Source organism: Equus przewalskii, chromosome 23 (assembly GCF_037783145.1).
Source record: "Equus przewalskii isolate Varuska chromosome 23, EquPr2, whole genome shotgun sequence".
In the NCBI taxonomy this organism is placed as follows: Eukaryota; Metazoa; Chordata; class Mammalia; order Perissodactyla; family Equidae; genus Equus; species Equus przewalskii.
In genome coordinates, this window is record NC_091853.1 from 13,675,586 (window position 1) to 13,700,280 (window position 24,695).

General features: G+C 34.5%; 1 protein-coding gene across 4 annotated transcripts in view; it reads left to right on the plus strand.

Moving 5' to 3' along the window:
- The window catches only part of CEP350 (centrosomal protein 350), a 161,053-nt gene that overhangs the window by 26,528 nt on the left and 109,830 nt on the right, over window positions 1–24,695 (plus strand). For 2 of the 4 annotated variants that reach the window (XM_070591727.1, XM_008543633.2), the window contains exons 2-8: window positions 4,716–4,801; window positions 6,075–6,118; window positions 8,128–8,242; window positions 9,311–9,470; window positions 12,914–13,536; window positions 18,022–18,135; window positions 21,015–21,128. In XM_070591727.1, the coding sequence (XP_070447828.1) occupies window positions 4,729–4,801; window positions 6,075–6,118; window positions 8,128–8,242; window positions 9,311–9,470; window positions 12,914–13,536; window positions 18,022–18,135; window positions 21,015–21,128 (1,243 nt within the window). In that variant the 5' untranslated portion in view covers window positions 4,716–4,728. The remainder of the gene's footprint in view (window positions 1–4,715; window positions 4,802–6,074; window positions 6,119–8,127; window positions 8,243–9,310; window positions 9,471–12,913; window positions 13,537–18,021; window positions 18,136–21,014; window positions 21,129–24,695) is intronic. The other 2 variants (XM_070591728.1, XM_070591730.1) reach the window with 1 other exon arrangement.

Below are 24,695 nucleotides of genomic sequence, written 5' to 3' on the forward strand. Positions count from 1 at the left end.
GAAATATGAAGAGAAATAGACAAAAAGTAGTTGTAGATTTTTGTCCACCTCTCTTAATTCTTGACAGATTAAATTGGCAAAAGAGAATATACGGATATACAATGAATAAATAATTCCAAAATTCCCATATGGCTGTAAAGTTGTTGTTATGTTCTCTATAAAACATTGAACTGGGAAAGTGACTTCATTATCGCCCAAGAAATAATCTTGAATAAGTTTAATGTGTTTGACTTGGTAAACACTTTAAAGTGGTTGGAAAAGGCATTTTGCAAATTGAGATTTATACTTTAAACATAGTAGAGTTTCGACAGATTAGAGTCTCTTCTTTCTATGAAGAGATTTTTTCATTATACTCTTTCCTCAGGTATTCTTTTTTTAAATTTTTATAAAAAGTGATATTTTATATATAATATATTCTTACATAAAGAACAGACCTACTTAAATACTTTCTATTGATAATGCTCACTTATTGGGCATGGGATAACAAGGGATTTTGACAGGTGGATTATTTAGAAATTGAGATGCTTCATGAGACTAAACATTATAGAACTGAATATAATTATAAACTTAAACTAGGATATAATTCTTTCATGTTATCTGAAAATAGTTTGAAGTATAAATACTTCAATTTATATTGAAAGAGTAAAAACTTTTAATTGAAGTATACTTTTGAAAAAGCCTTATAAGTGTACAGCTTGATGAAGTCTCATAAACTGAGTACATCCATGAAATCAGCACCCAAATCAATAAACAATATTATCAGTACCTTAGAAGCCCTTCCTTTCTCCAATTCTAGTCACCTCCACCAATCCATACATAATGACTGTCTTCACTTATAACACCATAGATTATTTTTGCCTGTTTGATACTTTATAAAAACGGAATTATACAGCACGTACACTTGTTTCTGGCATTCTTCACCTAACACATTTGTGATGTCCAACTGTCTTGTTGTATGTAGTTGTAATTAGTTCATTTTCATTGTTAAATGGTGAATATACTATAATTTATTTACAGGATGAAATTTTACATAAATGTCATACTCCTAATAATTAGTCATTTGCATTTGAAGATGATTGACCATTAATAGGGTTTTTATTTTGAAGCAGATATAGATTCTTTTGTTTTTATTCATCTACTCATCTTTACTTTACAGATTTACTCATTTACTTTACTCATCTGTCTCAGCCTGATGAAAATTAACCCCTAAGCATAGAGATTCTGGATATCTCGTGTTTGGTTATTTAATCTATTTCTCTGTCCCATTGGAAAATTGATAATTACTATCTATTTTAGCATTTATTTTCACTTTAAAGTGAAGTCTGCGTAAAGAAAACTTTTGTCAAATCATTGACAGATTTAATAATATAGAATAACATGTTTGTTTAGTTGCCATTTTGACAGTTGGCTAGACCAAAACAAGTATCTTTATGAGAAGGAAAGTAAAATGAGTTAACTTTTGAATTGTGTTAGCAGCTCTGATTAAAGTTTTTATAGTTGGAAAAATTTTAAACTGTTGGCATATTTGTTGATTTTAGTTTTTCTACCATCCTACATGACTGTTTTTAAAAATCTAGATTGACTTTTCTTAGAGCCATATTGTATAATCTATGAAAAATTTTATTTTTAGAACATTTTTGAAGTTTTTTCCTAGTAAATTTATAAACCAGAATTATTTACTATAGGTGAAATTAGCTCCTTAAAAATTAATTATGCCTTTAGTTTTACATGTTTAGATTTAGTAGGTAGGCTTTTCCTTTTCTTAAATTTAAATTTAGGTCTTTAATATTCAGCATACTGAATTGCCTTTGCAGACAACTAATTGAAGAAAATTATTTTTATCAAATATAATAAAGACTTAATGACCTTATTAAACTTTTTATTTAATCAACTGATATTGATTAAATAAATTGATAAGAAGAGCATTAAGATCCTGCCTGGTGCAGCCGTTAAGTTCGCACGTTCTGCTTTGGCAGCCCAGGGTTCGCTGGTTCAGATCCTGTGTGTGGACCAACGCAGCGCTTGTCAAGTCATGCTGTGGCAGGCATCCCACATATAAAGTAGAGGAAGATGGGGACAGATGTTAGCTCGGGGCCAGTCTTCCTCAGCAAAAAGAGAAGGATTGGTGGCAGATGTTAGCTCAGGGCTAATCTTCCTCAAAAAAGAAAAGAAAAGATCCTAGTAGGTAAGTGGGCAAAGGATGAGAAAAGAAAATTCACAAATGAAGAGCTAAGATTACGATCTATGGCAGAATGTTTAGTCCTGCTAGCAGTCTGCTAAATTCAAATTAAGGTAACTGTTGTCTTCCTACTTCATCAGCAAAAGTAAAAAGAATAGATAATACTCCATATTAAAAGATACTAATAAAACTGGCGGGTTCATATTATTGTAAGTTGGAAAACAGTTCAACGTTGGATTTCAAGAGCAGCATGTTCTTCACATTCTTTAGTTCAGTTTTAACGCACTTTGTAGATCCTATTCTAGATAAATAATTCAAATGAGCAAAAATTCATATACACAAATATGTTTATTTTTAATAGAGAAAATGAGACATAGTATTGTATTGGTAATCTATTGCTGTGTAACTCCACTTCCAGGATTGGTCACTCATATGGCTATAAGTAGAAAGAGTCCATTGTTTGCCACATGGACCTCTTCATAAGGCTGTTTGGCCTCATGACATGCCTTTTATGACTTAGCCATGAAAGTCACACATTGTCACTTCCAGCACATTTGATCTGTTAAAAGCAAATCACTTGGGGCTGGCCCTGTGGCCGAGTGGTTAAAGTTCGCACGCTCTGCTTCGGCAGCCCAGGCTTTCCCTGGTTTGGATCCTGGGCATGGACATGGCACCTCTCATCAGGCCATGCTGAGGCAGCGTCCCACATTGCACAACCAAAGGCACTCACAACTAGAATATACAACTATGTACTGGGGGGTTTTGGGGAGAAGAAGAAGAAGAAGAAAAAAGAAGATTGGCAACAGATGTTAGCTCAGGTGCGAGTCTTTAAAAAAAAAACTGAATCACTAAGTCCAGCCTATATTCAGTGGGAGAAAAATTAAGCTCTCTTTCTTGAAGAAAGCATCAAAGAATTTGTGGATATATTTTAAAACCACACAAATGTCCAACTGTTAAGTAGGACACAAAATTGAAATTACAGTGATTACAGTAAAAAAAATTAGAATAGAAGGGACTATGCAAAATATCATAATGATTGTGTTATGATTGTGGGAGTAGGGATTAGTTTTCCCAGCCTGTATTTTCCAAACTTTCTGTGTTATTGTTATATGACTTTTATAACAGAATAATTCCTCTATATTCATAGGAAAATATAGTATGACTTTTATCATCAGGCTCTCTAGTCAGCATAAGCAGATCGTGATCTTTCTCTTTGAGTCATAATCTAAGTTTTTTCCTTTCATTTTTTTTTATCGTGGTAAAATACACATAAAATTTACCATCACAGCCATTTTTCAGTGTATGGTTTAGTGGTATTAAGTGCATTCATATATCATTGTACAACCATCTTCACTACTCATCTCCAAAACTATTTTCATCTTACAAAACTGAAACTCTATACCCATTAGTAACTCCCCATTCCTCCCTGCCCCCAGCCCCTGGCAACCACTATTTTACTTTCTGTCTCTATAATTTCGACTACTCTAGGTACTTCATATAAGTAGAAACATCCAGTATTTGTCTTTGTAACTGGCTTATTTCACTTACATAATGTCCTCAAGGTTCATCTGTATTTACAGCATGTGTCAAAATTTCCCTCCTTACAGGCTGAATAATACTCTGTTAGGCTGGCCCTCATGGTCTCGTGATTAAGATTCAGCACTCTCACTGCTGGGGCCTGGGTTTGTTTCCTGGTGAGGGAACCACACCACCCATCTGTTGGTTGTCACACTGCGGTGGCTGTGTGTTACTGTGATGCTGAAAGCTATGCCACCGGTATTTCAAATACCAGCAGGGTCACCCATGGTGGACAGGTTTCAGCAGAGCTACTAGACTAAGACAGACTAGGAAGAAGTATTTGGCCACCGACTTTGGAAAAAATTGGCCATGAAACCCTGTGAATAGCAAGCATTGTCTGATACAGTGCTGGATGATGCGAGGATGGTGCAAAAAGAGCAGGCAGGGTTCTGCTCTGCTGTACACAGGGTCGCTAGGAGTTGGAATCAACTCCATGGACTAACAAACAAATATTCCGTTGTATGTATATAGCACATTTTACTTATCTTTTAATCTGTTGATGGACGTTTGAGTTACTTTCATCTTTTGGCTATTGTGAATAAATGCTGCTCTGAAAATGGATATACAAGTATGTCTTCAAGACCCTGCTTTCAGTTCTTTTGTGCTGAATCATATGTTAAATCATATGGTAAATTTCTTTTTAGTTTTTTGAGGGACTGCAGTACTGTTTTCCACAACGGCTGTACCACTTTACATTCCTGCAAACAGTGCACAAGAGTTCCAGTTTCTCCATATCTTCATCAGATATAGATTTTTCATCATGATATAAATTTTTAATGGTTTAATTTTCCAGGAAAAAATAGTTATTAGCTTATCAGGAACTCTTAAGAGGGTATAAAGATAAGTTTTAAAGATGGTTAAATTCTTTTCTGACTTTCTTGAAAGGCAGGATAAGTCAGGGCATTTTCTTTACTAGTATAATATTGATGCTTAGTGAATGCTGATGATGTGATTGCAGGTAAATTGGCAAGATGAGGAGCAGCAAATCAAAAGAGGTGCCTTTACCAAATACAAGGAACTCTCCAAGCAAGGATACTGTTCAAGGTATGATTGGTTTTTTTTAAACTGGAACTTAATCACTTGTTTAGGTCATGTGTACAAAATTCTGGGCTAATCAATAAATGAAAATTATGCATATGCTTTGATTTATGAAAAGTAGATAAATAACTGAAAAAATTTAATCTTGTTTTAAATATATGTTACGTCACCTTCAAAGACATCCTATGGTAAACTGTTTTGTAAAGGAGAAAATCCTTTTTAAAAAAAGAATCAGTATATGCAAAATTAGTTTTATACAGTTTCTTAGACATTCTGACTTAATGTCCACAAATGGTATAATATAGCTCTTAATATAGTTATAGACCTATAGTGCACAGAAAACAAGTAGTAGTCTCATTGAACTCTTTTTTTTTTCTTTGATGAGGAAGATTAGCTCAGAGCTAACTTCTGTCGCCAATCCTCTTTTTGCTGAGGAAGATTGGCCCTGAGCCAACATTTGTGCCCATCTTCCTCTATTTTATATGTGGGACACCTGTCACAGCGTGTCTCGATAAGCAGTGCATATATCTGCACTCAGGATCCAAACCTGTGAACCCCAGGCTGCCGAAGCGGAGTGTGTGAACTTAACCACTGTGCCTCTGGGCCGGCTCCTGAACTCTTTTTTAAAATGATACATTGGCAGTAACTTTAATTTAGGGCATACTATTTTTTGAGGGACATTGACAAACTGAAATACATCTGTAGGATGATTAATGGGTTTGTGAGGAATCTGGAAATCATGTCACATAAGGAGCATTTGAAGGAAATGAAAATATTCCAGAGAAGGATGACTCAAGGGAAATAATGTGGCCTTATACTACTTGAAGGGCTATTATTTTAAAGACTAAATAGATTTTACCTTTGTTTCTACTGGTAGATCAAAGTCTGGAGTAGTTTTTAATCTTTTCACGTCATAATGTGAAATATAGTACAACACAAAATTTTCTATTTGTTCAGCTCATTGGGGTAAACTGAGAATACTGCTTAATGTTGGAGATGTCTAATGAGGGTGTTGATGCAGGTGTTAGTGCAGCTGTCCTAATGACTAAGGGGATCAGTGTCTAATATAATACTATACCATATATCGAGAAGCTCAGCTTTATAGGAATGGAGAAGAACCATGTTTTGACTCAACATAATAAAACACTTGCTGTGGAGTAGTTCTGCCTAATGAAGTGGTTCTCAAATTTTTGAGTGCATTTTGGAAGCTTATTAAAATGCAGATTCTGAGGTCTGCTTCAGAGATTTTAATTCAGTAACTATCAATGTTCCCCAACAGATATAACCACATCGTGGGATGCACTTTCTCAGACCAAGGCTGCTGTAAGTAGTTATAGTTTCCATTTATTTCTTTCTGGTTTAAAATTGATTTCCTGTTATGAGTGAATAGATTAAAATTTTTTCTCTAGTGCTTTTTTCTTTTGAGGAAGATTAGCCCTGAGCTAATATCCACTGCCAATACTCCTCTTTTTAATGAGCAAGATTGGCCCTGAGCTAACATCTGTGCCCATCTTCCTCTACTTTATATCTGGGATGCCTCCACAGCATGGCTTCATAAGTGATGTGTAGGTCTGTGTCCTGGATCCAAACCTGTGAATCTTGGGCCACTGAAGTGGAGGGCATGAACTTAACATCTATGCCACCAGGCTGGCCCATCTGTAGTGCTTTTTTGGTAGGAAAATAAAGTCAAAGATTTTGGTAAGAAGTTGTATACAACATATTACAAAATGAACATTAATGACAATTATTAAATAGTAAAGGAATAATCAAGACACTGCTTTATCTATCAGGAATATTAACAATATGGCATATGAAGTGTTAAAATACTTTGTGCTAGTCCTTCTCCTTTAATAAATTTGCTCATTTGGTATTTTGAAATGAAGATTTAAAACATAGAGAATGAATTTGTGAAGGTGGGGCTGTGTAAAAGCCTTAGAGAAGACAGGAAATGAAAGGAGCAGCTTCTCCTTGAATGGACTGTGAGTTATCTCTTCTTTTTAGCGGCAATAACAGACTTTTTTCTCTCAGCACTACTGAAGAAGAATGACTATGGGCAACTTGTTCTCATTTGTGTTCTGTCCACTCCTGTCTGGAGTTTAGGAAACTAAATTTGGCAAGTGCTGCATAGTCCCTTCAGAGGGAGACCCTTTCCTTTTTCTTTTCTTTTTCATTTGCTCTCTGGGCAAATTACTCTTCTAATATGTCCTTTTTTTGTTTTCTTTTATATTCTACGTGAATTTGAATCACTTATTTCTTTACTGTCTGAGTATAGTATTTTCTGTCCCCTAATCTTTTGAACTGGTTTGAAAATCAGTCTGGAAAAGGTACTATGGCCTAGATTTGGTCATAATGCAGGGTCAAATTTTGGCCCCCTGAATACAACAACATATATTCTCTCTCTTTGACATGAGCATTATAGATAATGCAGGAATGGTTTTTATCCCCCAATGTAATTTAGAACTAAACTAATTTAGAGATGAATTGTTAATAGTTGTTTTTCAAAATTATTGGGTTTTTAAAAATAATTTTTAAAGATGATAAGGGGCTCATAATATAAATGGGGGGAAAAGCCTGATAGAGAAGTATTAGTATATAAAGGCTTTTTCCAATTTTGTGAGTACATTGCCCTGCAAAAATCTGAAAGAAGATAAATCAGAATTTTACAGAAAGTTTTTATCTCTATGTGCTAGAATTTTGATAATTTTAATTTCATTTTTTTTTATCTTTTCTGTATTCTCCTGTAAGCACGTGATACTCTACTATTTAGGGGAAAATGCTTTTAAAATCATTGAGAACTTTGGTAGTTTTACCAAAAGTTGACTTACGTTGTAAAGTGTATGGAAACCTGGTTTCTATCTTGTTAATTTTGTCCTTATTGTGAAACTTATTTTATAGACATAAGACTATAAAAAGCTGTGGCTGTTTGAATAGCCCTAAATTTTAGTCCAGCTGAATCATTCTTTCCTCACTTTTGCATGTAAAGTGCACAAGGTATAGCATAATGATATGCAACATATAATGTCAGAAAATTTACTGCTTAAAAAACTCAACAATTAAAAAAAAGTCAACAAGGCAAATAGGAACTCTAATGTTCTTCAGAATCTTTTTAATTTTCTTGTCCAAACTTGGGCAGCATTGTGCCAGTTGTTAGCCTAGCTGAAGTAGTAAATAATGAAAAAAGTATTTTTTTCCATTAAAATAAAGCATTCCTGAGTTTTTTCTACTTTGGAGGAAGGTAGTGGACAATGTAGTTTTAAATAACTATGTAAATCAATGGTAGCTGGTTTATTTATAGAATTAACCTGTTTGTTGTGATGGTGTTTCAACTTTAGCTGAGACACATTGAAAACAAATTAGAAGTAGCCCCTACAAGTACAGCTGTGTTTGATTCTGTCATGGATACCAAGAAATCTTCTGCAAGTGCTACCCGAAAAATAAGTAGGAAAGGTATGTATGAGGTTATTTCCAAAGATATAAATATATTGAATATAAGTTTTTTGTGTTAATTTTGTTTCAGTTTAATTTCTTCTTACAGTCCCATGTATCTGCTTACTCTTTTGTCGGAGACCATACTTCATTAGCATTTAGTTTAGTTTTTTTCTTTTTTTGAGGAAGGTTAGCCCTGAGCCAGCTGCTGCCAGTCCTCCTCTTTTTGCTGAGGAAGACTGGTCCTGAGTGAACGTCTCTGCCCATCTTCCTCTACTTTATATGTGGAACGCCTACCACAGCATGGCATGCCAAGTGGTGCCGTGTCCGCACCCGGGATCTGAACCGGCGAACCCTGGGCAGCTGAAGCAAAATGTGCGAACCTAACTCCTGTGCCACTGGGCCGGCCCCAGCATTTAGTTTTTTCCCTTTGATACTGAGCATTATGAAGCAGCCTCGTATTCAGTAACTGTAGATGATGTTTTCACCATCTTTTGATCAGGACCTTAGCACCACTACATTACCTTTGACAGTGAGTTTTCATTTGTTTTTAGTGATAAGAATTTGATTTTGAGCCTTTGGGGTTATATATGTCTTTTTCTTTTTTTAATTCACACTTACATTATATCACTTTGAAATTTAGTTGACTTATTAAGGTTTATATATTTTTCTTGGGGTTTAAAATCATAAATGGAATGTCTGTCTTACGGATACTATCATAAATTGACACAATGCAAATATTTTCTTTGGTTATCTTTTATATATTTAATTCTGTGGTTTCTTAAATAATGGACTAAAACCTGTAAGTCTGTTGGGTTTTATCTGATATATTTTTTGAGTGAGAGCCTTTGACAAAAAGGAATTTTATATGTAGAATTTTATTTTGCATTGTTTGCTCAGACTACGGTCTTATTTTCTATAGATTGAGTTACTGTAATATTTTAACCTGAATGTTTTCCAACTACTTATATAATATCCAACTAGAGATGCCAGAAATAATAGATACCAAAGTTATTTCTAGAGACTAGCCAAATTCAGAGACAATTTCATTTTATATCACATGTTCTCACAAATTTCCTTTTCCTTCAGATGGTAGATACCTGGATGATTCTTGGGTTAATGTTCCAACCTCCAAATCTTCTAAATCACGGAAAGAGAAATCTCGTAGTCCTCTTAGAGCTACCACCCTGGAGAGTAATGTAAAGAAAAATAATCGTGTGGAATTTCGTGAACCTTTGGTTTCTTACAGGTTAGTGTTTACAAAAGAAAAAGTTGTCAAGTAGAGTTAGCCTGTAATATTTACAGTAAGGTTATAGTTTGTTTTCTGAGTTTTTCATAGTCCTCTGGCTCTAGTATTATTACCATTTTCATTTTCCAAAAAGATAAAGCAAAAATCTTTTATATTATGAAATACTGACTTTCTACTCTTTTACAGATTAAATATTTGGGGAGGAGAAGTAGTAATATTTACCCCAGGCCACCACCATTTTAATGTATATGTTTACTACAGACAAATTATTCAGTCTCTGGAATTGTGGCTTTTTTCCCCTTTATATCTCAAATTGGGTGTTCTGCATAATAAACTTTGTATAGTGTAGTTTTTTTCTTATTATTTTTTGGTAGCATTAATCAGTTACCTAAAATTTCTCTGTTCTTGAGAATGCGAGTTGGTTTATTGTTTTACTTGGTTGCCGGTGGCTCCTTTCAGCAACCTACTCAGTCAGATGTTCAGGACTGGTGTATGAATTTTGATGGTATGGGTAATATCAAATGCTTTACATTTTTGCTGGCTGATAATTTAGGATATTCAACAGATAAAATTATAAAATTTGGTATCTGTGGGACATTTTACTAATGATATAAATGTGTTAAAGCTCTTAGTGTAGCAAATAGTAATAAGTAATAAACACTGGACCTCATATTTCTTTGTTACATTTATAAACATTTTTAGTGTTAAGTGTGAATCAGTAAATCAAGGAGTTTCCTGATGGTGCTTGATAGTACTGGGTGTATGTTTGTACTCTTAAATTTGAGATGAGGAATTTGAGAGATGGAGGTTGATTATGAGTTCAGTTTTCAATATGGTAAATGTAATGCAATTTTGAAATATGTAAGTGAAAATATTCAGTAGGCATTTGAAAATTTGAGTAGGAATGTGTGCAGAAAGGTCAGGACTGGGAATATAAATTTGAGAGTTGTCACTAGTGTTGAAGTGATAAAAATGATGAAAGAATGGGCCAACCCTGGTGACCTAGTGGTTAAGCCTGGTGCACTCTGCTTCAGTGGCCCAGATTTGGTTCCCTGGGCATGGGCCTACACTACTTGTCTGTCAGTGGTCAGGCTGTGATGACGGCTCACGTGCAAAAAGAAAAAAAGAGGAAGATGGGCAGCGGATGCTAGCTCAGGTGAATCTTCCTCGGCAAAAAAAAACAACATGAAAAAACATAGAGACTGCCAGGGACTTAATCTGTGTAAAAGTTCATAGTTTAGAAAAAGGAGAAGGGAAAAATTTGAAAAATAATCAGAGTTCAGAATCTTTAACCACACATATATTAAACAACTTGCCTAGAAACATAAGCATTATCAGAATTGAACCTAAATTACTATTTATATTCTGGTGTTCTTCATGCAAAGAATAAAGCCTGATATTTAAAATTGTGTAAACTATATATCTTTTAAGAAAAGGAAAAATTACCCATAGGATAGCTGTGAATAGAATGCCCTTCACCTGGCCAACTCCATTCATGACTTAAAATTCATCTTTTATCACCTTCGGTACAAAACATTGCCAGATCTGTTTCCACTCTGCTGCGTTCCCCCAGCCTGTTGAGTTCTTCCTCTGTGCTCCCATGACACCACGTCACTTCCTCTAGTAGATCTGTTTCCACTCTGCTGCGTTCCCCCAGCCTGTTGAGTTCTCCCTCTGTGCTCCCATGACACCACGTCACTTCCTCTAGTAGCGCATCTTCATGTTGCATTCTATTTGGATTCCATATCTACCCATTATATTAGTTTCTGTAAGGCTGTAAATCTGTCTTATTCTCAAAGTATTTTTTAATGCCTGTCATCTACTAAATATTTCATAAGTATTTTTCCCCAGTATTTTATTATGAAAATTTTCACATTTACAGAAAATTGAAAGAATTGGATAGTGAACACCTTACATGAACTCATAAATATTTAATGAGTGCATGAATGAAAGAAAGACTGTCAAGTTACTTTCCTTTTTCTTTTGGTCAGTTGTCCTTCTCTTTTTAAGATTGAGGCGTGATATGTAACTTACCGTTTTATGCTTTATTTTATTTTCTCTGTGTGCTAACTTTAGACCTAAGTGATTTTAACTGTGAATTGTTGCAGTCTGATCAAGACAGTGAAAATAATGACATTTAGTCTTGATCTGTAGCGGGAGCTGCAAACTCAGTTCTCAGCCCTAACCATGTTTAATAGTCAACCGCTCAGAACAGGGTCTAATGTTTTTGCGTCGTGGACCTCAAGGAGAATCTGATGAAAGCTGTAGGCTATCTCCTTAGAAAATCGCGCATACTCATGTACTCTCAATAGATATGATTACTATGTTATGCTGTAACAGAGTCATGGCTTTAAGAAATTCTGTGCTGTTTAGAGTTTTATGTCTTTATGTGAAACATCTATATCAGTGCTATACAATAGAACCGTTAATACGAGCCACACGTGTAATTTAAACATTTTTAATAGTCACACACACACAAAGATGTTTTACTTTTTTGTTGTTCTAAATCGTTAGAATCTGGTATGTAATTTACATTACAGCACATCTCAGTTTGGACTAGCCATATTTCAAGTGCTCAGTAGCTACATGGCTAGTGTCTACTCTTTTAGACATTGTAGATCCAGATTGTTGCTATGTCTGCTTTTATAGTTTTTTTGGGTATTTCCTCATGATTCATGTGCTCTTCTTTCTGCTGAGGCTTATTTGTCTTTATTACCCTCCCTTTTAATAAACCTTCCCTGTTCCTAAAATATAACTTATTAGAATGATTTGTAAAATAAAAATAGTCTCTGAATGAAGACTTTTGCTAGTGCTGTTATGAATAGAGAATATGGACATTGTGATATGTACTTTGGCTACGCCCAGTCTTCTTTGCTTATTCCAGGGTTTCTAGATAGACTTTTCATGGTTCAAAACTGCCAAAAAAGTGGTCTGTGGTTCACAGATCTTTAACTTTACTAAGCACATTTATTTGGAGGAAAATATTTATTGTACCTCTACTTTATTTCTACTTCCAATCTATTTGTTAATTTGGTACATTATTTAGAAGCTATACATTGAAATGCCAGTATTTGAGAACTTTTTCTCCTAGTACTTAATATTTCATAAAGGAGTAAATTATACATTTTGGTAATAGGTGTCAAATGAATATCCAAAAGTCAGATTATAATCCTGTTTTCTGAGGTTCTTAAGGAAATCTTGCCACACATCTTTTGCATATTTCTTATTTTATAATATGCAGATTATAATTTAAATTATTTGCCATCTAACTTGATAACAGGGGGCATTGAGCCTTAATAATGGTTATTTTTAATCTATGGGAATTTCTAGGTTTTTTAGGTCTCTAATGTTAGCTTAGAGCTTTCCCTTCAGTTTGTATGACTGGTTTCAGTTTGACTGGTTTTTGTACTCTTAATTCAAAGCTTATTTTTTTTCAATAATAGGGAAATCCATGGCACACCTTCTAATATAAGTCCCAGCCATTTAGAGTCAAAGCATGTATATTGTGTGGATGTTAATGAAGAAAAGCCTGAGAGTGGAAACCAGATGATATGCAATCGAGGAGAATGGAATATACGTTGCTGTGATTTTGAGAGCTCCCAATCATCTGTCATCAGTGATACAGTTGTTAGGTTTTTAAATGACCGACCAGTAATTGATGCATTGCAAAATTCTGAATGTTTGATTAAAATGGCAGCTCCTGTGAGAACTGAGGAAGAAAAGCCTAATAGAGCAAAAGGAAGTGAGAACAATTTGAAGACTTCTGTGAGTAACATGGGCCATGATGTTGATCCAAAAGTGTTACGGCTAACTGACTCTTCTCCGTCTTCTGCTAGTACTTCTAACTCCCAAAGATTAGATATCTTAAAGCGGCGACAACATGATGTCAAACTGGAAAAACTCAAGGAGCGGATTAGGAAACAGTGGGAACACTCAGAAGAAACAAATGGCCAGGTCCAGAATCTGGGTCATATTGACCATCCAGTAATGGTTGTTAATGTTGACAGCTCTGTGACAGCAAAAGTCAGGAAAGTGGCAACAGCACCACCTGCTCCAACATATAAAGGTTTGTAATCAGTCTTTTTATCTTTCTCTCTTTTCCTGCCTCCTTGTCCCCCTTTCTATCTAGATGAATTCGAGTAGAGAGGATCATCTTTAGAACAAAGTGTGATTCCCAAATCAAATGCATGAGAAAGTAATTCAAGGTCTCGGTTAAAAACGCAGATCCTACACTGGACCTATATTAGAATTTCTGAGGATAGAGTCCAGAATTGGAGTTTTTAACACATTCCCTCAGGAGATTCTTATAGTTTGAGAACAACTATGTGAACATTTAATAAGTTTAACAAAAGAGAAAATAAGAGTTAGTACCATTTTCAGAGAACTGAAAGAATATTGCTCTTATTCTGCCTTTGGATTGTTACTTGAAGTTCTTTCAAAAGTAATATTTAACAGATAATTCAGTCAGTTCCAGTTAATATGGTTACAGAATATTTTGGTAGTGACATTCTGATCCCATTATTTTAACCTTCGACGCAAAGGGTTATTTTCCTCATGTTTAAGAAAATAAATACTTAAATCAGATTTATACCAACATTGATAGATTTCCATTGAGAAAATGCTTTTCAGAAAGAATTTTCATTTTTAGCCAAATCACATTTTTATATATGGTGGTCTTAAGGAGTTTGTTATTTTTATGTTCCTGAAATTATCATCATAGGGTCATCCATGTAAAGTTTTTAACAGAGTTAATTCATTAATCAGGTTAGTCTATGTTAGACTTTTATCATTAAAACTTTTGCCATCATAATTGTAGCCTTTTTTTGTGATAGTACTCAAAGTTCAGTCTTTATAGATAAATGTATGAAGGTCAAAATATTTTCAAGATTTATTTCTTCTGTTAATTTTAAGTTATTAACTAGGACAGTGTTTGCTGTAGTCAATTTTGTTTAGTATTTTTCTACCTAATTTTTCCCTGACCAGTTTCATAGTTTTTTGTAGTCCTAAGGTGTGATCAGTCATTTTTTTCTCCAGAACAAATTTTCCTTTGTACAGTTTGAGCAATTATCAGTTTTACTTTGTGTTGCTTATTATGTTTTGCTAGTGATATTCATTGTGAATTACATAAAAGATGGAAAATTTGCATTTTATTCTAGCTAATTTGTGGTAAAATTGTGAGCAGTTCCCTTTAGAATACTTAAAAATTGCTCTGTTATCCAGGATTGATCTAATGTGTTATCAATAAAATTCTTTCACATCCTTCTAGTCATATGTGTACCATGTAGTGATTGTTCACATTGTTGACAGAGCAAATAGCAAATACTGGGGTCAGATTGTTCTTGTTGGTTCTGAGATAGTGATTATCCAAAACTTTTGCTGTACTGATGTCAGACCCTTTAAGTGCAGATTGTACATTTAAGGTTTCTTCATTCTAGAAGTCAAAATTCTGAAATACTAAAAGTTATTCCACCAAGACAAGGTGAAGATGGTCAATTTGAATCCATATTTTATTTAATAATGCAAAAATCTAAAGATTAAAAAAAAAACCTAAAGAACCAGCATGAAAATCTTAAATATAAGTGTCTTTGAGTTGGTTACTGGATTTTGCATATTCCTTTTACTTACTAATTTTTTAATATCCTAGCTTTCATATTAAAATATTTTGTAAATACAGTGTTTGGGGGCTGAGTTTATGAAACATAGTATGCATTTGAGAAGTCATAACAGAATATGATTTCCAATGTCTTGAGCAATGGATTTATTTTTCCCAATAGGGAAAAACTTTTTTATGCCAGCTTTTTGGCAGTGTAAATTAAAAGCGTCTTTAATATACTGTATCCTAAAGTGACATTTTAATTTCATTTGTTTGAATATGTAAGAAATTCTCTTGGTTCACACTTCAAAAAATGAAAAGGGCATACCTTGAAAACCTCTTATCAAGGGCCTGCCCCCTGGCCAAGTGGTTGAGTTTCACCCTCTGCTTTGACAGCCCGGGGTTTCACTGGTTCAGATTCGGGGCGCAGACCTAGGACTGTTCATCAAGCCATGCTGAGGCGGTATCCCACATAGCAGAACTAGAAGGACCCACAACTAGAGTATATAACTGTGTACTGGGGGGCTTTGGGGAGAAACAAAAAGAGGAAGATTGGCGACAGATGTTTGTTCAGGACCAATCTTTAAAAAAAGAAAGAAAACTTCTTATCAGTCTTGTGCTCCAACTACTTGGTACCTTTTCTGGAGGTTACTCGTGTTAACGATTTGCGTATTCCTTCAGAGATAATTTTTGCATATGCAAACAAATGAGAGAGTGTGTATGTTTATTTTCTTTCTTTTTTTATACAGTTAGCATACTAAACCCGTTCTGAACCTTGGTTTTTCATTTATGTTTTTGTGTTTGTCATTTTTAAAAGGAAACATAGGAAGTGTTCTGTGATTCTGCTTTAAGAGTTGAAGTAGTGAGCACAAACAGTGTTTATGTGATTCTTTCTTGTCCTATACTTAGTTGTTTGCACATCTTTTTCTTCCTGGTATAAATGCTCATGAAGGTTAGGAGCCTTTATTTGTCATCTTTATTTTATTTCAGAGCCTAGTACAGTGTCTTAGACATAAGTAAGTGAACGGTAAATTTTTTATTCTATTCAGTAAATGCAACTGGTAAGAAAGTGGACAAAGAATGGAAATAAAGTCTAGGGGACAGAAAGAGAAACTGAAACAGATATTGAAAGCTTCTTAAAGTTAACTTACAAATAAAGATGCAAATATAAAGCGAGGCTCCCATAGAGATACATGTTTCCTAAAGAGGAGAGGAGAAAAAATGGTAAGTTTGAATGTAGAGAGATGGGATGGGGGTGATGGTGAAGAGAACAGTTGAAAGAGAAAGAGATTTTCATAGAACTGCCTCACTTTCTTATTACAAACTCTATCTTGTGGTAGACTGAACACTTTGTAAATTTATTCCTTATATAGATATAGGCATAATTTTGTGCCACTTGTCACAAATGTCAGGTGAAATTAAGCTTATACTATTGTGCCCAAGAGCTGAATAGATTATTTTCTATTAGACATGTAATTAATTTACCAGTACGTTTTATTTAACACCTCTAAAGTGATTTTAACAATTTTTGACTCCAGCCTATTCTTTACATTGATTTTAATTTTACAAATATTTATTGGCTGCCAATTATTTGGTAAGTTGAGCCCATCTGAAAGTATAATTCTTTATACTACTCTGGTTATCACGCAAATTCATTATTTTATTATTTTTCAAAATAACATTTCAAGTTCAGTGTATTTCTTAAAGAGTAGTGATAAATGTGAAGTAGGAAATTAGGATGATAATTCCTAAGAAATAGTACATGTGTAAAGTTTGTTGATAAACTGAACAAGTATATTTTAAAGACCTGTTTTCCACGTTTTGGGTTCATTTTGCCTGTGTGATGGTAGTAAATAATGCTTGTCTTCAAAGAAAAGAAGAATGAATAGTGTCGTCTCTTTCTTAGTCTTGAGAAGGATAGTTTGTATCTGCGAAATCCATGATTTGTGATTGACATTCTTTTATCATTTAATTTAGTGCTTCTTATTTTCTAATCTTTTTGAACAAATATGTATTACTTTATCTCACTTAAGCTTACTTTTTCCAAAGAGTATTTGTCAACACATTATGTGGTAGCTAATTTTATACATTCCTCTTTTAAAAGCTTATAAAACTGCTCAGTGTCACTAGTTATTAGGGAAACACAAATCAAGACCACATTGAGCTATCGTTACACACCTCCTAGGGTGACCATAATAAAAAAGACAGAGAATAACAAGTGTTGGTGAGAATGTGGAGAAATTGAAGGCTTCGTACATTGCACATTGCTGATGAGAGTGTAAAATGGTACAGCTGCTTTAGAAAACATTTTGGCAGTTCCTCAGAAACTGAGAACCATAGTTGCCATAGCACTTCCACTCCTAGGTATAATACCCAAGGGAATTGAGAACCTGTGTCCACGCAAAACTTGGACAGGAAATGTTCATAACAGCATTATTAATAATAGGCCAAAAGTAGAAACAACCCAAGTGTCCATCAGCTGATGAATGGATAAACAAATGTTGGTATTTCCATACAATGGAATGTTATTTGGCAGTAAAAAGTAATAAAGCTTTGATACACATTATATGGTGGATGAACTTTGAAAACATTGTGCTTAAGTGAAAGCAGCCAGACATGAAAAGCCATGTGTTGTATGAGTCTATTTATATGAATAAATTAAATGACCAGAATAGGCAAATCCGTAAAGATAGAAAATAGATTAGTAGTTCCCAGGGAAGAGAGAAAGTTGTGTGTGGAGTGACAGCTAAGGGTTACAGGGTTTCTTTTCAGGGTGATGCAGTGCTTTGGAATTAGCTAGTGATGATAGTTGCAAAGCTTTGTGAATATACTAAAAACCACTGAGTTGTGAAATTCACAAGTGAATTTTATAGTATGTTAATTACATCTCACTTAAAACAGTAAAACAAAACTTATAAAGTAACTGTGATAAGAATGTTTGTTGTTGGTATGTATTAGGCTTCAATCCTTCTGAGACCAAGATTCGAACACCTGATGGGAAAGTGTGGCAGGAGGCTGAGTTTCAAAACATGAGTAGAGAACTGTATCGAGACTTAGCGCTTCACTTTGCAGGTGAGAGTAGAGCTTTCTTAGATTTTGAGTGTTTTATCATGCATGCTAACTTATAATATTTAAACATAAAATTGTCCCCAAACTAAAGATATTTCCCTTTTCTAACTGCATGGTATACTAAAGTAGTAGTGGTTTCAGTCATAAGGCTCTCTTAGCTTCTAGGCTCTGCTCCAGGGTTAAAATTAGCATACATGGCTGATGAGACAGAAGCTAGGCTATTTTTAAACTGAGGGACTTTCAGTCAGGCCTGTCTGATTTGAAGGAAACATAGCAGAGTCTAGTTGAAGTTGACTTCTGCTAGATCTCTGAGATGTTTGAAATGATTAGTAATTTGGCAGGCAGCAGATAAGGCGATACTAACATGGGGGCAAAGTGCAGAAAGAAAAATGAACGTTACAGGAAGGGAATAATGTTAGACAGTTGGAAATAGGAGGAGCTTATGGAAGATTGGAAGAGGGAAATAGGAAGGTCAGACTCCTAATGTTACTATTTATTGAACACCTAGTATGATTTTGGTCAAGATGCTAGGTACTTAGGTTTTTATATTTTTTACAGTTGAGGAAATGGAGGATCAAAGAGTAGTTTTCCCACAGTTGCATAGAGTAGTTAAAAATTGAACCCAAGATTCAAAACCAGCTCTGTCTGACTCTAAAGCCTGAGATGTTTTTAGTAAGCCCCCACAGAGAGTCTGCTAATAAATTTTGTGGCATTAACTGTCCAGTCCAGTTTTCCTACTATTATTATTATTGGAATACTATATTCAGAAATTTTTTCCTCATGTGGGGAGGAAGTATAATGTAATAGTTAACAGCAAGGATTATGGGATCAGCTTTCTGTCTTGTGGTGGGTGAACTCTGTGCTCCGAGATAAGACCAACCCATCTACTTGTGTTTTAGATTCCGTTTGCTCTTGTGTGTTTAAGGACATTTCTTCAGCCCTGTTTTCTTTCTTTTGCATCTTCAAGTTTTCGCTGTCTATGAAGTTATGTCCATGAACATACTGTTTGATAACATGCTGTTATCTCAGCCATCGTGAAAGAACCCCTCTTTTGGCCATACTCTCTTCAGCTTTTGCCTTGTTTCTCTCCTTTTATTTATAGCAAAACTTCAAAAAGTTGGGTTGTACTCATTGTCTCCAATTTTTCTCCTCCCTTTTATTCTTGAATTGTTTCTATTAGGTTTTTGCTCCTACTTCTCTGTGGACTGTTGTTATCAAGATCATCAAAGACTTCCACATTGCAAAGTCCAATGTGTAATTGTCATTTGTCATCTTACTTGATCTCTCAGCAACATTGGACATGTCTAATCACTTTTTCCTTGAAACTCTTCGCTTGACATCTAGGATACCATAAGCGTTTGGTTTTCCTCCTAAGTCTAGCTGCTCCTTTTCGGTTGTTTTTTTCCTGACTCCCTCATGCCTTGGTCTCAGTGCTTGGATCTATCTTTCTTTCTCTCTTTTCTTTCCCTCTCTTTCTCTTTTTTTCTTTTTCCTTTTTAAAATTCTTTTTTATTTATCTACATACAAACTAGGCAAGCTCATCTAGTCTCAGGGCTTTAAATATTCTTTGTTGCTGATGATTCCCAAATTTGTGTCTCTGGCCCAGACTTCTCCTAGCTCAGACTCTTATATCCAGTTGCTAACTCCACAGCTCCCCTGTGTATATAATAAGTTTCTCAAGCTTACTATATACAAAATGGAGCGAGCCAGCTAAGCAAATGGGGTCATGACACACCCTTTAAACTTACTCTACTGGTAGTCTCTCCATCTCAGTTAATCCTCTCCTTCTAATTGTTTAGGCCCAAAATCTTGAGTCATCCCTGACCCCTCTATTTCTCTCATACCTTATATCTAATAGTGTCAGAAATACATCTAAAATTTAGACCACTTTCCCCACTACTGTCACTTACCTAGGTCCAAGCCACCGTCAGTCTCTTGCCTGGATTACTGCAGTAGCCTTCTAACTGGTTTCCTTGCTTCTGCCCTTCTTCTGATGAGTCTGTTCTTATCACAGCTGCTAAAGTAAGCTTGTTAAAATTTAATTTACATCATATGGCTCCTTTGCACAAAATCTTCCAAAAATGTCTCATCTCATTCTTGAGTAAAACCTGAAGTTCTTCTGGCCCTCCATTATGTCTCTAACCTTAGTTCTTACTACTCCTCTCTTTGCTCATTTACTCTGGCTCTCCTTGCTGTCTCTCTTAGACACTAAATATGCTTCTGCCTTAGGGCCTTTGACTCACACCTGCTTTGATTTTGCCCAGAATGCAGAGTTCTCTATGTATTTTAAAGTACATTTATTCAGATCTGTAATTGAGGTTAATTTTCAAATTTATATGTATAGTCAGTATATTCTCCCAGATTGAAGTTTTAAAATTAGTGAATAGTAATTTATATGTGAAATGCCTTGACATATTTCACTAGCATAACCATAAAAAACCCTAATTTAGGAATACTACATTAAGTATTTTATAAAGTTTTATTGTAAAAGTTTGTGAATATCTCAGTTACTTAGGAATTTGTAAATGAAATAGGAATCTGTGAAAGTACTCACCTCTGAGATTCTATAAATGATATGCTCCTGGCTTGGAAGGCATTACTGTTGCAGTGGCTTCTATTTGTGAAAGTGAGGTAAATTCCTCAAGGGTTTCCTGAAAAAAATAACAAAGAATTGGAACCTAACAGTGGAGTAGTGATAATCTTTAGACCTTTCCATAAGAGGAGTTGGTATTGGTAGCTTATGGGTCATAGAAGTAGCCTCAGTGAAGGTTTCTTTCTCCCTACCTAAATCATATACTTTATACTGATTTTTATACTGGGGGAAGGATGAGTGAGTGGGTAGGAATCATATGATATTTGCTGTAAATGTTTCTGCTTTTCAGATGATATCTCTATGAAAGAGAAACCTGCTGAAAAAAGTAAAGAGAAGAAAGTGGTTAAGCCAGTACGAAAAGTCCAAAAGGTAACACAGTTATCAAGTCCAGAATGCAAAACAGGTTAGTTTTCTTAATATCATGTCTATCCTAAAGTTACATATTATTGAAATGGCATCTAGATGGAAATAAATGTTTGTTAACCAGATGTTCTCATTGTTTGGCACATATAAAAATTCAACACATTTTATGTATCATTATTTTATGTATGTGTGTTTTATTGAGGTAGAATTGACGCAGAATAAACTGTACATAAATTAGAATATATAGTTTGATAAGTTTTCATATATGTGTGTCTCATGAAACCATATGTTCACCATGATACTGAACACATCTATCACCCCCCAAATTTTTTCCATCATTATTTTTAATAGAAATTAATCAGATTAGAGGTAATGATTTTTATGTAGTGAACTTTTATATACAAAGGGATTGCTTATGACTGTCACTAAGTCCCTTCACTTATTCTTATAAAAGAATTAATGTTGCATAAGCAAAATATGGCAGTCCAATCTCGTAGCGGTCAGGCTGGACTGTGATTAGATCTAGCATGGGAAAAAGAGAATTCCTTAATTCCATAGTGATCAGTACTTCAGGTTCAATCCAGACTGCCTGGATTTATAACCTAGCTCTGTCATGTCTAGCTTTGTTCCTTTGGTAAATGAGTTAATTTTAGTGTCCTTTGATTTCCCTATATATAAAATAGGAAAGCAGTAATTACTTCTCTCACAAGGTTGTTGTGAGAACTAAAATAGTTAATACCTAAAAGGATTCAATATAGTTGTACCTGGCACATGGTAAGCACTCAAATGTTAGGTATGATTCCATTAATAATAATTGTTATTTCTGTCTGTACTATAAATGGCTATTTGGCGTGTCATATTCATGTCTGGATAATTTGGGCTGAGAGAGTGGAGAAAGTTGGAAACTTGTCACTTTCAGTTTGGTGACATTCGCAATCGATCATATATTCATTCATTATGCAAATATTTTTGAGTATTTGCTATATGTGATACGTTGTGCTAGCCTAAGCTTAGGCAATACAGTGGTAAGCAGGATGTACATAGCCCCTGCTCTCCTGGAACTTATAATCCTGTCTGGAACACAGTAGATGTGTAGTTACCATAAAGTGTGATGAATGTATGGTAGGGGATGTACAAAGTCTTATGGGAACATGGAGCAGGAGTGATGGGGCACTGGTTTTTGACCAGGCACTTGTTTTTCTGGTCATAGACTATAATCAATAGAGTGGCAAATAACATATTTTGTGGGTACCCATTGTTAACTCTAGATGTCATAATAGAATGACCCTGGCTATATACAAATAAAAAATAAAATTTTATAGGAACATGAATTATCTGAATGTAAACTAAACTAATTCTTACATTTAAAAAATATGACAAAGTATTATTTTTCATGTGATGTTAAATAATACTCTTGTCAGGGGCATAGTTTGAAATGAAGCACTGGGACCACAATAACTTATAAACACTGATCTTGGATTGTATTACCCAGTTTTGTGGTAGGCTAATTCCCATGTCTGCACTGTGGCAATGACTGAGACACAGAGTCATTAAATGTGCTAAAGCTGTATTAATAGTTTATCTACAATGAAAATCCTCTTTTTCTACCAATGACTCCATGAGACTGTTCCAGAAAGCCAGAATTTAGAAATAACCACCCAGCATATTCAGAAGCCAAGTTATAAATAACTACCTGGTATAGTGCTTACTTTTTTTTTTTTTTTTGCTGAGGAAGATTCACTCTGAGCTAACATCTGTTGTCAGTCTTCCACTTCTTTTTTGGTCGAGGAAGATTAGCCCTGAGCTAACATCTGTGCCAATCATCCTCTTCCTCTATTTTGTATGTGGGTCGCCACCACAGTGTGGCTGATGAGTGGTGTATATCCACACCTGGGATCCAAACCCACAAACCCAGGCTTCTGAAGCAGAGTGTGCCGAACTTAACCATTATGCCATGGGGCCAGCCCTGTGGTTGCTTGCTTTTGATTCAGAAAATTAAGCTGCAATTCAAGAGAAGCCTGTTCTCTCATTTTGCTTAAGAACATAAAGATTGAGCAATAGACTTAAAACCTTTTAAATATTTTAGATAGACTGTTTAAGGTTATTAAGAAGATAGGAACACGTTTCTAAAGTAAACAGCACACATTTCTAATTCATGGCTCTTTATAATTTCTTTAAAACAATGCTTCCATTTAAACTTTCAAACTAAAACCCTTTTAAAAGAAACTCTAAATGGAATGTATTTTGTTATAAATACAAAAGAATAGCATCACAGAAAACTTGAAAAATAGAAGAAAACAGATCAAACCACTGCCTTTCTTAAATAAAGTACTAGTAGTATTTTGTGTATTTCTTTATAGTAGTTTTAAAATCATAATTGTAAGTGATTGTAATCATTATATACATAGAATTTAATCTTTTTCCCTTATCTTACTGCAAGAACATTTCTGTTATTTCTTATGGAAATTATAATTTGAAATGGCCACATAGCACTCCATCTAGTAGAAACATAGTTTAACTATTTGCCACTCTTTAATATTTAGGCTACTTCTGATATTATGAAAAATTATACAGTGAATATTTTTATTTTTTTCTTTCTATTGGATATATTTCTCTTCCTTGGATTATTTGATTAAGGGGAATGAACACTTTAGGGGTCCCTAATATGTAATACTATGGTTTTTTTTTTTAAGGAAACTATATCCACTTATATTTCTACCATAATTGTATAAGTAGAATGATTTTATTGTGATTTTATCAGCTTTGGCTATGAATGTAAAAGTATTTTTTTCTAGTTTAATTAAAGTGTTACTTCATTATTTTTATTTTCATTCCAGTTCTTATATTACTTTGCATTTAAGTACTTTTATATATTTATTTTATGTTTACTTTTTATGGTTTCTATTTTATAAACAGTCTTTCAAGTCATGTTTTTTAAGTTATTCTATTTTGAGATGGTCTAATTTTAATTTTTTTACAGTCTGAAAGTAGTAAATGAAAAGTTTTTCTCTTGGTAGACGGCCGTATTTATTGGTACATACTTTTATAATAAGGGTAATTTAAAATGTTGACAATATTTGCTTTTTGAGCATCCTTGTTTTTTTGTTTTGGTGTATATCTGTAAAATGTGAAATTCCCTGTAATACCATCCCTTTAAAGGTAATTGCTACTAACTGTTTGTTATATGTTTTTTCAGATATTTTTCTTATACTTAGATTAAGTCATTTGTTCATTCAGCAAACATACGCTTTACTCTCTGCCAGATATTTTCCCAGTATTGGTAAATGAAACCCTTATTATAGTTAAGACATATTTTTGTTCTGTGCCAAAATTGGTAGGTTCACTGCCCTGGTTCTTGAGGTTTCAGAAATCATTAACAGGGGCCGGCCCTGTGGCATAGTGATTAAGTTTGGTGCACTTGGCTTTAGTGGCCCGGGTTTGTAGGTTTGGATCTTAGGCGCAGACTTACACCACTTGTCAGCTATGCTGAGATGGTGACCCATATACAAAATAGAGGAAGATTAGCACAAATGTTGGCTCAGGGCTAATCTTCCTCAAGGCAAAAAAAAGAGGAAGATTAGCAACAGATGTTAGCTCAGGGCAAATC